The sequence below is a fragment of the Alexandromys fortis genome, unplaced genomic scaffold (genome assembly GCF_014885135.2).
Source record: "Alexandromys fortis isolate MF-2015 unplaced genomic scaffold, M_Fortis_MF-2015_v1.1 scaffold_45, whole genome shotgun sequence".
Lineage (NCBI taxonomy): Eukaryota > Metazoa > Chordata > Mammalia > Rodentia > Cricetidae > Alexandromys > Alexandromys fortis.
In genome coordinates this window covers 4,983,599-4,997,358 of record NW_026067926.1, presented here as the reverse complement: position 1 = coordinate 4,997,358, position 13,760 = coordinate 4,983,599, and the positions used below count along the sequence as shown (strand labels likewise).

The 13,760-nt window shown below is 38.6% G+C and overlaps 1 protein-coding gene across 1 annotated transcript in view; it reads left to right on the top strand.

Annotated features, from left to right (window-relative positions):
* Window positions 1–8,033, top strand: part of LOC126502276 (phospholipid-transporting ATPase ABCA3-like) — a 114,815-nt gene extending 106,782 nt beyond the window's left edge. Inside the window, exons 29-30 of the mRNA XM_050143146.1 lie at window positions 7,325–7,398; window positions 7,893–8,033. Of these exons, the coding sequence (XP_049999103.1) occupies window positions 7,325–7,398; window positions 7,893–8,033 (215 nt within the window). The remainder of the gene's footprint in view (window positions 1–7,324; window positions 7,399–7,892) is intronic.
* Window positions 8,034–13,760: the final 5,727 nt, after the last annotated feature.

The following is a 13,760-nucleotide window of genomic DNA, read 5'->3' as shown; positions in this document are numbered from 1 at the left end:
TTGTTAATTTGGATATTCTCTCTGTATCTTTTAGTTAGTTTGGATAAGGTTTTTTTCTATCTTGTTGATTCTCTCAAAGAATCAACTCTTTGTTTTGTTGATTCTTTGTATTGTTCTCTTTGTTTATATTTTATTGATTTCAGCCCTGAGTTTGATTTTTTTCTTGCCATCTACTCCTTTGGGTGTGTGATTTCTTATTTATGTTCTAGAGCTTTCTGGTGTACTATTAAGTTGTATCTATGAGTTCTTGCTAGATTTTTATGTAGGTACTCATTGATACAAATTTTCCTATTAGCACCACACAATGAACTGTATCCCATAAGTTTGGGTTTGTTATGCTCTCGTTTTCATTGAATTCTATGAAGTCCCCAATTTCCAGTTTTCATTCAGTAAAAAGTTGTTCCGTTTCCATGAGTCTAAGTTTTCTGTTGTTTTCTGTTGTTGATCCTTGGCTTTAATCCTTGGTGGTCTGATAGGTTGCCTGGAGTTATTTCAGTTTGCTTGTATCTGTTGTGATTTGTTTTCTGTATAAGTGTATCATCAGTTTTGGAGAAAGTTCCATGAGATGTAGAGGAGAAGATGTATTCATTTGTGCTTGGGTGAAATGTTCTGTAAATATCTGTTAGGTCCACTTAATTCATAATGTCTGCTAGCTTCAGCATTTCTCTATTTAGTTTTTGTCTGGATGACCTGTCTACTGGTGAGAGAGGCGTACTGAAGTCTTTCACTAACTGTGTGAGGATCAGTATGTGATTTACAGTCTGGTAGAGTTCCTTTTGCAAACATGGATGTCCTTGTATTTGAGGCATAGATAATAAGAATTGAAATGTCATATTGGTGGATTTTTCCTTTGATGACTATGCAGTGTCCTTGCTGTCTTTTGTGATTTTTGGTTTGAAGTCTATTTTTTGTCATTTTATTGGAGAATTGAGACCATTGATATTCAGAGATATCAACGACCAATGTTTGTTGATTCCTGTTATTTTGTTGTTGTTATTATTTGGAGTGGTGATGGAGAAAGAAAGAGAGAGAGAGTTTACTTCTGTTGATTTTGCTAGTCTGAGATTATTTATTCCCTGTATTTTCATGGTTGTAATTAACCTCCTTAAGTTGGATTATTCATTCTAGCACCTCATGTAGGTCTATATTTGTAGATTAAATATTGCTTAAATTTGACTTTATCATAGAATGTCTCATATTTCTCCATCTATGGTGACTGAAAGTTTTGCTTAGTATAATTGTCTGGACTGGCATCTATGGTCTTAGAGTCTGCAGGACATCTGGCCAGTCCCTTCTGGATTTTTAAGTCTCCACTGAGAAGTCTCGTGTAATTCTAAAAGGTCTGCCTTAATTTGTTACTTGTTCTTTTTCCCTTGCAGCTTTTAATATTCTTTCTTTGTTCCGTATGTTTAGTGTTTTGATTATAATATGCCAAGGAGACTTTCTTTTCTGGTACAATCTATTTGGTGTTCTGTAAGCTTCCTGCACCTTGATAGGCGTCACCTTCTTTGGGTTAGGAAATTTTTCTTCTTTGATTTTGTTGAAAATATTTTTAGTGGCTTTGAGCTGGGTTTATTTCTCCTTCTTCTATTCCTATTAATCATAGATTTGGTCTTTCATGATATCTTAGATTTCCTAGGTGTTTTGTGTCAGGAATTTTCTTAATTTAACTTTTTTTGACAGATACATCCTCTTATTCTATCATGTCTTTAATGCCTGAGATTCTCTTGCATTCTGTTGAAGCTTGCCTCTATAGTTCCTATTCAAATTCCTAAATTTTTCATTTCCAGAATTCCATTTCTTTTTCTTTTATTGATTTTCATTCTATTTTCACATCTTGAGCAGTATTATTCATTTCCTTTCCCATTTGTGTTTTTTTTTGATTTCTTTAAGGGATTTATTAATTTCCTCTTTAAGGACCTCTACCATCTTCATTCAGGCTACTTTAAGGTCTTTTTCTGATACTTCAGCTATGTTGGAAGATTCAGGGCCTGTTGTGGTATGGTTTCCGTGCTCTAGTAGAAACATGTTGTCCTGGCTGTTACTTATTGTGTTTTCATGCTGGCTTCTAGGCATCTGAGATTGGAAAAATTATAGTTCTAGGTGCTGATATCTGTCTGGTTTTGTCTTTGTTGGGTGGGTGTTCCATTCCTTGGTTTCTATTTCCTCTCTGAATTTTAGGAGAGTGTGGAGGCTGTGTTTTGCCATAAGGAAATTTTCTGTGGACCTGGTAGGTATGGCCAGTGGGGGTTCCAGATAGGCTAGTGGTCTGAAAGAGTTTACGGAAGGGAAGAAAAGAGTGTTCCACCAGTATCTGCTTATTTCATCTCCGTGGGAAAGAGAGTGATGTGTGGTCACCCCAGAAGGTCTTCTGCAGAGCTCAGAATGAGATTGGGGGGGTTAGATAGAAATGAACAGAAGGAGAAAGAAGACCTGCAGTCATCTGCCTGCTTCCCTGGCAGTGGTCTGCGGGTTAGTATTAATAGGGAGTGGGGGCTGGGATAAAGCAACAAGTGGGGAGGAAGGACTGTGGGATCCACTGAAGATGTGGGCAGGGGATGAAGAAGGCTGCAACAGGTGTTCTGTTGCACAGCTATGAGCGAGACTGGGGAACTGGATTAGGAGGGGAGGAGGGAATGGTGAAGGGCTTCAGTCAGTTTACCTGTTTCCCTGGCCGTCTCAGCTGGTATGTTCCCAGGGAATGCTGCTGGTGCTGGAGGCTGGGATGATGGGATGAGTTGAGAGAAGAAAGGTTGGAGAAGAGCCTCTGAGCCATTGGGGTTGGGGGGAAAGCTATCCTTCATTTTTTGAGGTTTTAATATTTTTAGATAAAATATAATTATATCACTTTTACTTCCCCCTTCTCTTTCATCCCTCCAACCCCTCCTATGCCCCCTCACTTCCTCTAATTGATGCCCTTTATTATTACTATTGTTGTTGTATAAACAGAAAAACATATAAATACAATCTACTTAGTTTGTTTTTGTGGCTTGTATGTATGTGAATTGAGGGCTGAGCACTTTGTATTGGATAAACAGTTAGTGGGCTCATCCCCAGGGAAGACTAATCCTTCCTCTCTTAGCCATCTTCAGTTGCTAACAGTTCTTTCCTAACAGTGAGACTCTCCCCAACCCCCACCGTTTGCATTAACATCTCTACTCATACTGCCATTATTCAGCCATATTGGTGAAGTGTCATGGGTCCAGCATGCCTGTCATTTCTAAGAGACACAGCCTCACAGCAGACTTCCTGGTCCTCTGACTCTTACAACCTTTTCTCTCTCTTCCTTAATGTTCCTTGAGCCTTAGGAGCAGGAGTTGGCTGTAGATGTACTCAGTTTTCTGTGCTAGCTTCAGTCAGCACATCACCATCCACGTGGTACACTAATACCATCATTTGTCCCAGGATTCTGGTTCTTTCTGGTTCCACTACTGTATTCTGATCACTAGGCAGAGATGTGACATGCCATTTAATACTTTTGGCTTGATTAATGTCTTAGTCAGTTTTCTATTGCTGTGAATAGATGCCTGACATTAAGTAGTTTAGAAGAAAATGAAGTTTGCTTTGCTCACAGCTCTGCACGCTGGGAAGTTAAAGATCCTGCATCCACTCAACTCTGGAAGATGACCTTCCCTCTCTGTCATAACATGGCATAAGTAATCGCATGGGGAGACAGACCGAACCTGACTGATAACACTCATCTATTTCCCTCTTCTCATAAAGCCATTGCTGTCATCCTAGGGGACACATCCCCATGAGCTCATCTAATGACCTCCCAGAGGCTGCACGTCTACACGGCATTAAAATGGCAGCTAAACTTCAGCATGAGTTTCAAGGGAAAACATTCAAACTATAGCAAAAGATCTCTGACTTGAGTAGTCAGTGTCATCGGTGTGGTAAAAGGATCAATTGCAAGAATGTATATCAGTCCTTAAAGAGCATTTAAATATGTGAAGCAAAAATTGATAGGACTTAAAGAACGAATTCATTACTATACCTGGAGATCAAGACATAGAAGACTATTAAAAGTATATAAGGAGGCCAGGCGATGGTGGCGCACGCCTTTAATCCCAGTACTCGGGAGGCAGAGGCAGGCGGATCTCTGTGAGTTCGAGACCAACCTGGTCTACAGAGCTAGTTCCAGGACAGGCTCCAAAGCCACAGAGAAACCCTGTCTCGAAAAACCAAAAAAAAAAAAAAAAAAAAAAAAGTATATAAGGAAACCAGGTTTTGTGGTATAAACTTGTAACCAGCTATTCAGGAAGCTGTGGCAGGGGCCTCACAAGTTTAAGGCCAGCTTGGGTGACCTGATTCTCTCAAAACAAAAGGTAAAAACTGACTGTGTAGTGTGGTTTGATGGTGCATTGTTTGTGTAATATGTGTGAAGCCCTGGGTTCAGTCCCCGATACCACAGTTGGACAAAGTTAATAGGGTAGATTACTTGAAATGCTATTTTTTTCCTAAGTTACCATGAATCTTAATTATTTATGAGCATTGAATTTTATTATTTTTCTCTTCTATTTATGGAAAGTTACCTTCATTTTCAATGTTAGTCAACTTTTTATTCCTACAATATTATCTCACTTGCTTGTGATGTATTCTACTTTTAAACATTTATAGATTTGAATTGCTAATGTTTGATTAATGTGTGTGTCTGTGCTCAGAAGTGTATTGGTCTAATTTTCCTTTCCTGGCACTAGTATTGCTTAATTTGGGGACCAAGGTTCTCTCCTCTCATAAAATGAATTGTAAAATATGGCCTCTTCTTTTAAGTTAACTAAAATTATGTACAAGACCTTAAAAATATTATTTGTGGCCTGAATGTAGTAGCACACAACTTTAATCCCAGCAGTCAGGATGCGGAAGCAGATGGATTTCTATGAGTGTGATGCCAGCCTGGTCTGCATAGAGAGTTCCAGGCTTATATAGAGAGATGTTAGCTCCAAAAAGAAAATTTGTATATGTTATGTTTTGGTAAAGAATTTTTAAGAAAAAGGACAAATACAATTTTCAAAAAAGTAAAAACTTCACAGGTGAAAATTATGTCCACTGAAATTAAAACCAAATGACTATGGTGTGGCAAATGTTTATGGTATCCTAGTATTGAATCTTGAGATTTTACACACACACACAAAATAGAGCTCATGAATAAAAAGACTGAAAACACAGAGACAATGTTATAACAAAAACTGAGTGACAGTGTCTTCCAGGAAGTTCAAAATATAAGCAAGTAGACTGAAACCACTGCCAGCAACAAGACCGCGCACTCTCCGCAGCCAGGCTGGACATAGCCAGTGGTCACTTCGGTACTGTCAGCAGTCTAGGAGCTGAAGGCTCTGGAGGGTGTGATTTCTATACTGTAAGAAATAACCAAAGTAGTCAGGACGCATATAAGGTGATATTATCATTTAGTCCATCATCAAGACAGTTAACATGTAGATGACTAACCACACCAAGAACTAGCACAGAATGCATAAGAGGAACACACATATCTATGGCTGACAGGATAAAAAATACTTGAAATTTTTGTGGTAACAATACATTCTTAGAAATTAATTTTTACAAAAATTTCAGAATGTAGACAATGTTCAAATCAAAATTATATACATATAATAGCTCCAAGCTGGATATATATTTATTGCTATATAACAAATTACAGAAAAGAAAACAGTAGTCAAAACAGTAGTGACCACCTATTATCTCATAATTTCCATGGCTTAGCTGAGTGTTTCTGGTCCAGTGTCTTTCATGGTGTGGAATCGTTTGATGTCTCGTTGGTCCTGGTGGATCTGATATGAAAGAGATTTGTCCACATGGCTGTTGACAGTTTGCTGCTACATGGAAATATTGTTTTCACAATGCAGGAACATAAAATGGCACTGAAAACACTGAGATGAAAAATGTGTTGCCCTTTATGAACTAAGCTAACGGTCGTACGCTGTTACTCTGCAGCTACCTGTTGATACAAGTCCTCTGTGTGGTGGGAGCAGTCTGCAAGTGTAGATGCCCTTCTCTATGCCCACAACTGCTGAAACAACTACTAGAAATTAGTAATATATGGCTACAGATGACAACGTATTTGAGTGAAAAATATAGATAAAAATAATATGTGGCGTATGTGTGCTATCATGCAAAGCACAGAGAATTCAAAACAAAGCAATTATATCTAGGAGTTCATTCTTATGCAATAATACAATAAAGAACAGCTAAGAGATGCTTAACCATAGAAGCCAGGGAAAGTGGTCGCCTTTAAGGAAGAGAAAATGAGTCTGATCACAACACAGACGCCATCGAGAGTGGCGAGTGTCAGTTACCTTTAGCTTTACTGTGGGCCACCAAACTATAGATGTCAGTCATTTTTGCACTGTGATAAAATACTCTAACTAAAGCAGCTTCTAGGAGAAAGGTTATTTTCTGTGGTTCAGAGGGGGTAATCTGTAATGACTGGGGCGGCATGGCACAGTAACCACAAAGTGAGGAGGGCAAAAGGGAAGGGTGGAACTCTCCAAACCTGTCTCAATGGCCTACTTCCTCAAAAAAAACATAGATTCTTTGTAATAATACTCTGATACCCTATTTATGTGTAGTTAATATATTTTGCACTAAAAAACTTGAAAACTACCCATAATTTTGTGTATGGATTCATTACAAAAGAATTGCTATTCTTATTGCCATGTATTTTAGCTTGCCTTTAAAACATTTTAATCCCAGTTCATTCCACTGGTGGTGATTCCCAATGTATCCTACTAACTAGAAGTGGCTACAGTATTGGTACCAAACACTAGGATTCATATAAATCTCAGGTTTTGTAACTGATCGTATGAGTTACCAATTGTTCCAAATGTAATTGGTCAATCCTCTGCAATTTTTCAAGCTATAGTTAATAAAAATAATATATAGGTAATAATAATAATAAGTCAGTATTTTTAAAAGAAGTAAATCTATTGAGATAATCACAGTCATCCCTTTTAATGATTACAATCTTGCAGATTATATCTTTTGTATTAACTGCACATATTCTCTCTTCCATTTGTGTGAAAAATTAAAATAGAAATTACCGAGGAGTTATTCAAAACTACAAAATAGTAGGGTCCAAAGCCAGGTGTGGTGATGCACACCTGTAATCCTGGAACTTGAGAATTAGAGACAGTTGGATTGCCATAAATTCAATCTCAACCTGAGCTAAATAGAAAGTTCCAGGCCATTCTGGACAATATAGCATGTTCCATGCTAGCCAACACTATAAAACAATGTATTTTTTTATTAAAAAGAAACATTATGATCCTCTCCATTACTAATTTGTCAAAAATCTTTCTCTTCTTAGGTAACATCAAAAACCAGGAGTTTCAAGGGATTATTGGCTACTATATTCCAAGCAAGGAAATCTGCTGGGGAAGGGTAAAGTTCATGGCAGTCTAACGTGTTAATAGAGGGCATATAGAAAACACGGGACTTAAGCATATGCATGAGGATCCGATTACCAGAGAATTAGAAACTTTTAAGTTACTTTTAAGGCCACCTGAATTTAATGGATTAAATCTTCTGACCCCCAAATTATATTATTACGTCATGTTCAGCAAGAGAATGAGGATGATTGATTAGGTATGCATGGATAGGCCAGCCTACAGGCCCAGTACTCTGGAGGCTGAGGCAAGGGAATCTCCAATATGAGTCCAGCCTGGGCTCCATGTACAGATTCTGTCCAACAGCATGTGAAAGTAGAAGAGGGGAAGGGGTGTGCAGGATAGCTGTTTGTTAATGTTTTTCAGTTGTCTTTCCTTTTTGCTTTTTAGCTCCTTTTATCTTTGTGTCCTGGTTGGGGAAGGTCGGGTGGGGAAAGGGTTACCTAGTGATATTGCATGATAATTTTGCCTTTTATTTGTTTGTTTAAGGTATTTGGAATTATGGAGGAAGCTAAAGAGCTGTTCAATCTAGAAGACTATTCTTTCAAACAAGTGACACTGGAGCAAATCTTTCTGACCTTTGCTAATACCGACAGGAGGAGAGCTTCTGAGGAAATAAACATGCTATAAGATTGCAGTCCAACCAGTGCCCCTCTGTTCTCAGACTGCTGTCCCCAACTGAATACACAGGAGTCTTTCACAAGACTTTACACACATACAGATGAGCACCCAGGGGAAGGTAGTCTGCAGGCTTTGAAAGTTGAGTGAATGACAAGTTATCCGAACCGTGAAGATTTCTTTCACTCTACTTTGAAACTTAAAAGTCCTCAGTGTACCCTTCTGTCCAGTCAGTCCCTCCCACAAATTATTCTTTGCAATGAGTCATTGGTGTGGTTCAAGGCCTCTGGCACACCATCGTCACTGGTATCCTGCAGCTGCCCTAAGTCATGGAGATCCTGTGGTTATTGTTCCACGGGACCAGTCCCTTCACACATTTCAGCAGGTCCAGTTAGGGTGGACCAACCAAAGGCCCAGGATGTGACTCTGGGTGGTGTAGTAATATTTCATTTGTATGTTAATAAATAAAGATTTCCTGGAGATCAGAGAGTAAAACAGTTGCCCTAGTCAGCCTTACAGAGCAGGCAGTGGTGATACACACCTTTGACCCCAGTAACCACAATAGTTTGACATAGAAACCAGGTGATAGAAGTACACACCTTTAATCCCAGCACTAGAGAGGAATATAAAATGGGAGGAGACAGCTCTCAAGGCAGTCTCATTCTAAGGATTCCTGGAGGCAGGATCGCCATTTTGGACTGAGGTAAAGGTAAGAGCCAGTGATTGGCTGTTTTGCTTTTCTGACCTTCAAGCTGACCGCCAATATCTGTCTCTGGGTTTTTATTAATCATGCTATAGGGTTGTAGCTGAACTGGTCAGTCTGGGCCACTGAGACTGCCTACCTCAGGAGAGGTGCGGAGCCAGCTCTTTTAGGCCCATGCCAAAGAGGTTATGGTGTGGGGAGGGGCCATTTCTCCCAAGTGATCATCTTTCTCATGGGGTGTGGGACCAGCTCTCCTGCTGTAACATCCCATTGGATTTCAACATTCATGGTTTCTATGACACCCTGTGGCAACATAGGCCATGGACATCATCACATACCCCAGCTGCAACAGGACCAAAGACCCAGACGTGGCCCTCAGCAAGCAGTTCATAGTCCTAGACTTTTCATCTATGAATCCACTTTTTTTTTGAGCTATCTTTGACTAGTAAGTCTCTCTTTCCTCTCTCATCTACTCCACGGTCATTCTGCCATCTCCAGACTCACTTTCCTCAAGACCCATTGCCCTGACTCCATCTGGTGACTCCTTCTTCCTGTTCATACCATTGTCTCCAAATCTATAAGTGTAGCTGCAGACGAAGGTTGGCTGTGCCTGGCCTAGGTCCAAAAAGCTCATGCACTAGCTTTACCTAGCCTAACTATAGTCCCACAGGCCCAGTCTAAGACAGGCCAGAATGGTGTCCAAGAAGTAACAAATATACTACTAAACAAAATGACAGAAGTTTAAGATTTAAAGTCAGAATTCAATGAAGAGATAGAAATATTGATGAGTCCTCAAGCTGAAATGAAGAAAAAATTGAAAAAGTCATTAACCGAAGTACAAAACTCAAAGGAAAGCCTGAAAGGAGAATGGCTCACGTAGAAGATTGAATACCAAGACTCTGAGCTACACAAGCAAAAAATACATGTTTAAAAAATTAAGCACAGGAAAAAATACATGCAGGGAACAGGGGACACCATGAAAGAACAAAATAATCTAATTATAGACAGACAAGGAAGAATTCCAGGCCAGTGGCAAAGGCTAGTTCTATGACATGAACATAAAAGTGAAATGCCCCAAACTGAGTGACAACATACATATACAAGAGGAGATAAGACCACAGAAGAAACACCTTACAACATATCAGACTATGCAGAACAAAGAAAATATTTAAAGCTACAACAGAAAAAAAATACATCACATATAAAGGAAAACTCATCAGGATAACAGCTGTTTTGTCAGTGGAAAATTTGAAGCTGGAAGAACTTGGAGCGATGCACTCCAAGTTCTGAAAGATCCTACCTGACAAACTAGACTGTTGAGTTCAGCAAAACCACCTGCCATGATTGAAGATTGAAGAAAACCCTTTCGTGAACCAATGAGGCTAAAAGGATTGATATCCAGGAGACAACCCACACACAAAACACAGGAAACAATATTTCAGGCTGAATAGAGTAATAAGCATAACCAAGAGAGTGTATAAATAAAATGAAGCTATAATTACTAAAATACAAAATACAACTAAGAACATAAATAGCAAAAAAAAAAACTGCTGTCAACACAAACTTTTCAATCATATCTTTCAATATCCATGCCCTCAGTTCTCCCATTAAAAGACAGAGTTGATGACCTGACTAAGAAACAAAAAAGTAGTATACAAGAAACTCGTCTTTATAGATAGACACCACCTTAAAGTAAAAAGATAGAAAAGGAACTCCAAACAGAACCAGAAGGGAAGCAAGCATTGCCATTCTAATATCTGGCAAATAGACTTCAAATTAAAACTAATTAGAAAGATAAGGAAGGGATCTCCATTCTAATCAAGAGAACAGTTAATAAAGAAGTCATTACAACCCTAAACATATATGTACCAAACTCTGGAGCACATAACTTCATAAAAAGTGTGCTACTGGAATTAAGGACACAGATTAATCCCAGGACATCCAGGGATAAACAGAGAAACCCCATCTCAAAAAAAAAAAAAAAACATAGGTTATTTTAAACCCTTTAATAGTAGGTGATTTCAGTATCCTACCTTCTTCAATAGACAGGCAGGCTACCTTAACAAAAACAATCATCAGAATTAAATGACATTACATAATGGATATAACACATATTTACAAAATATTCTACCCAAACTTGAAACAAAATTCATTCTACTCAGCAGTCCATGGAAACTTCTCTAATATAGATATCCTGGGATACAAAACAAATTCAGAAAAATTAAAATAACTCCATTATTCTACCTGACCATATTGCAAAATAACTTAAAATGGGCAGCAAGCAAATCTCTAATAAGTACACAAACTCATCAAGATTAAATAATTTTTACAGAATGATGAAAGGGTCAAAGAAAAAATCAAATTTTTTTAATTCATGGAATGAAATGAAGATTAAAAATATGAAATAATAAAAACTCTAGGACAATTAAAAGTGTTCCTATAAGAAGATTTATAGCTCTAAATGCCTGCATTAAAAAATCAGGAAGTGCACAAATAAACTACCTAATGCCACTAAAGAATTTAAAAAATATATATATATAAGAACAAAACAAACTATTTCAATAGACAGAATTTTTAAAACAAAATTTAATTAAATAAAAACAAAAATTAAATGGATCTAAGAGCTGATTCTTTGAGAAAATAAGAGTGATAAACCCTTGACCCTACTAATAACAAAGAAATAACCTAAGTTAACAGAAAGAATCAGAAATGTACAGGGAAAGGTTGAAACAAACACGGAAGAAATTAAGAATCTTTTATAAGAATTAATTTTATTAGTTAAAACAAATTTTAAATTTAAATATATTTTGACCATATTCTTCACCTTCCCCGAGTCCTTCCATACCCTCTCCTACTCCATAACCAACCAATTGTATTCTTTCTTAAACAAAAAAACCCACAAAATCTAATACAAAAACATAAAAAAAAAAAAACCTAGGAAACAAAATACAGAAAGCAACACCCAAAAAGAAAAAAAAAACTGTAACCAAATAAAAGCATACACACACACACACACACACACACTCCCACATGCATACACACACATGCACACACATAAAACTTGTGAAGCTCATTCTTTGTTAGTCCACTACTCTTGAAGATGAGACTTGCCCTGGAATGGATGATAGACCAAATATCATTCCTTTGGAGAAAACTGATGTTCCCTCTCCTAGTAGGTATAAACGTTCAGTTGTTAACATCTACCCCCCAGTGGCTAGATTTTCAGTCATTCATCCTCTATTTTAAAATATAACAAAATATAATAAGTTAAAACAAAAAATATCACATCAAAGTTGGATAGAACAAACCAACAGAAAAAAAGGAGCCAAAGAGAACGCACAAGAGTCAGAGACTTTCTCTTCTGTCCACCCAGAATCCCACAAAAACACTAAACAGGAAGCCATAATATCTACACAGAGTGACCCGCTGCAGATAGTCCCTGCGCATGCTGCTTTAGCTTCAGTGCGTTCATAGGAGCTTTGCTCATGTTGATGTGGAGGGACTTGTATTCTTTGTATCCTCCATTCCCTCTTTCAACCTCCTCTTCTATGGGGTTCCCTGAGCTAAGGGGAAGGATTAGATGAACACATCTCATTTAGGGCTTAATGTTCCAAAGTCTCTTGTTCTCTGTGCAAACGTCTTTCTGTGTGTTGCAAGATATTTGGCCACACTGTGAAACCCGAGACTGTGTTACTAAAATCAACCTTGAATCGGAGTGGAGCCAACAAGAAGTTGACAGCAATTAGCCACAGAGAGTACAGAGGAGCCCGGAAGCTGGATGGAGAGTTGCACAGGAAGGAGTAGGGAGGGACTTGGAGTTTTGGGGTCTTTGTTTGGGATGTCTGGAGAGACATTCTCTTGCTGGATCTCAGGCCAAAAAGGAAGGTCAGCTGGTTGCTTCTTGGCTTCTGTGAGCCAGCAGATTTTCACCCCAACAGCTGAGTCCCAGTTCTTATTGGTAAGCAGAATGATAGAGATTTAGTTAAAACTACATTTGGCAGCAGCAACAGAGAGGATGCCGGGAAGGACCAGAAGCCCTGCCAGACTGAGGCCTGAGTGGAGTATCACTGACTGCTAGGCCATGGGTCTGCGGACAGCAGTTAAAATATCAGTAGATCAGGCTCCGCCATAAGCAGATGGAAAAACAGCATCTGGCATTCCAACCTGGAGCACAACCACAGAGCCAGCACCTGCCACTGGCACTGCTTGCAGGGCTTGTGGGGACTCCAGAAGGTAGGCTCGTGCTTGGGAACTGTGGAAGAGATACTGAGCTTGACACTGCCTTTGCTGCTGTGGACAAACTGAGAGGTCAGCAGATTTGCTGAGACACCTGCGAAATTCTTAAGGAGGGAGTTAATGTTGAAAAGAAAAAATCTTAAACCGGGAGATGGTGGCACATGCCTTTAATCCCAGCACTCGGGAGGCAGAGGCAGGCAGATCCCTGTGAGTTCGAGGTCAGCCTGAACTACAAGAGCTAGTTCTAGGACAAGCTCCAAAGCTACAGAGAAACCCTGTCTCAGAAAAGAAAGAAAGAAAGAAAGAAAGAGAGAGAGAGAGAGGGAGGGAGGGAGGGAGGGAGGGAGGGAGGGAGGGAGGAAGGAAGGAAGGAAGGAAGGAAGAGAAAGAAAGATCTTTCCCACATTCAAAATAGAAAATTTCATAATGCAGGCAATTAGGAATCTGTACAGTGCTACTATGGAGGACTTCCAAATTGGGAAAAAAAAATGAGTGGAAAACCAACTTAGCTAAGATTGACGTAATGCTGAAGGTAATTACAGTTTGGTCATATTTTATCCTTTAAAAACTGGTTTGATAATAGTGACAAACATGAAAGTTTGATAAGATACAAGTCTTAGATTTACTAATAAAAATAAGGAAAATTTGACTGATAAGATACAAGCCTTAGAAGAATTTACTATTGATAAAATATGAGCTTTAGAAAGACTACTGTATGTTATCAGTAGTCTTTCTCTGATGGCCTATTTTACCACAATTAAAACATTTGTTTTTTTGATGTCTCTTCATACCTTTGGAAA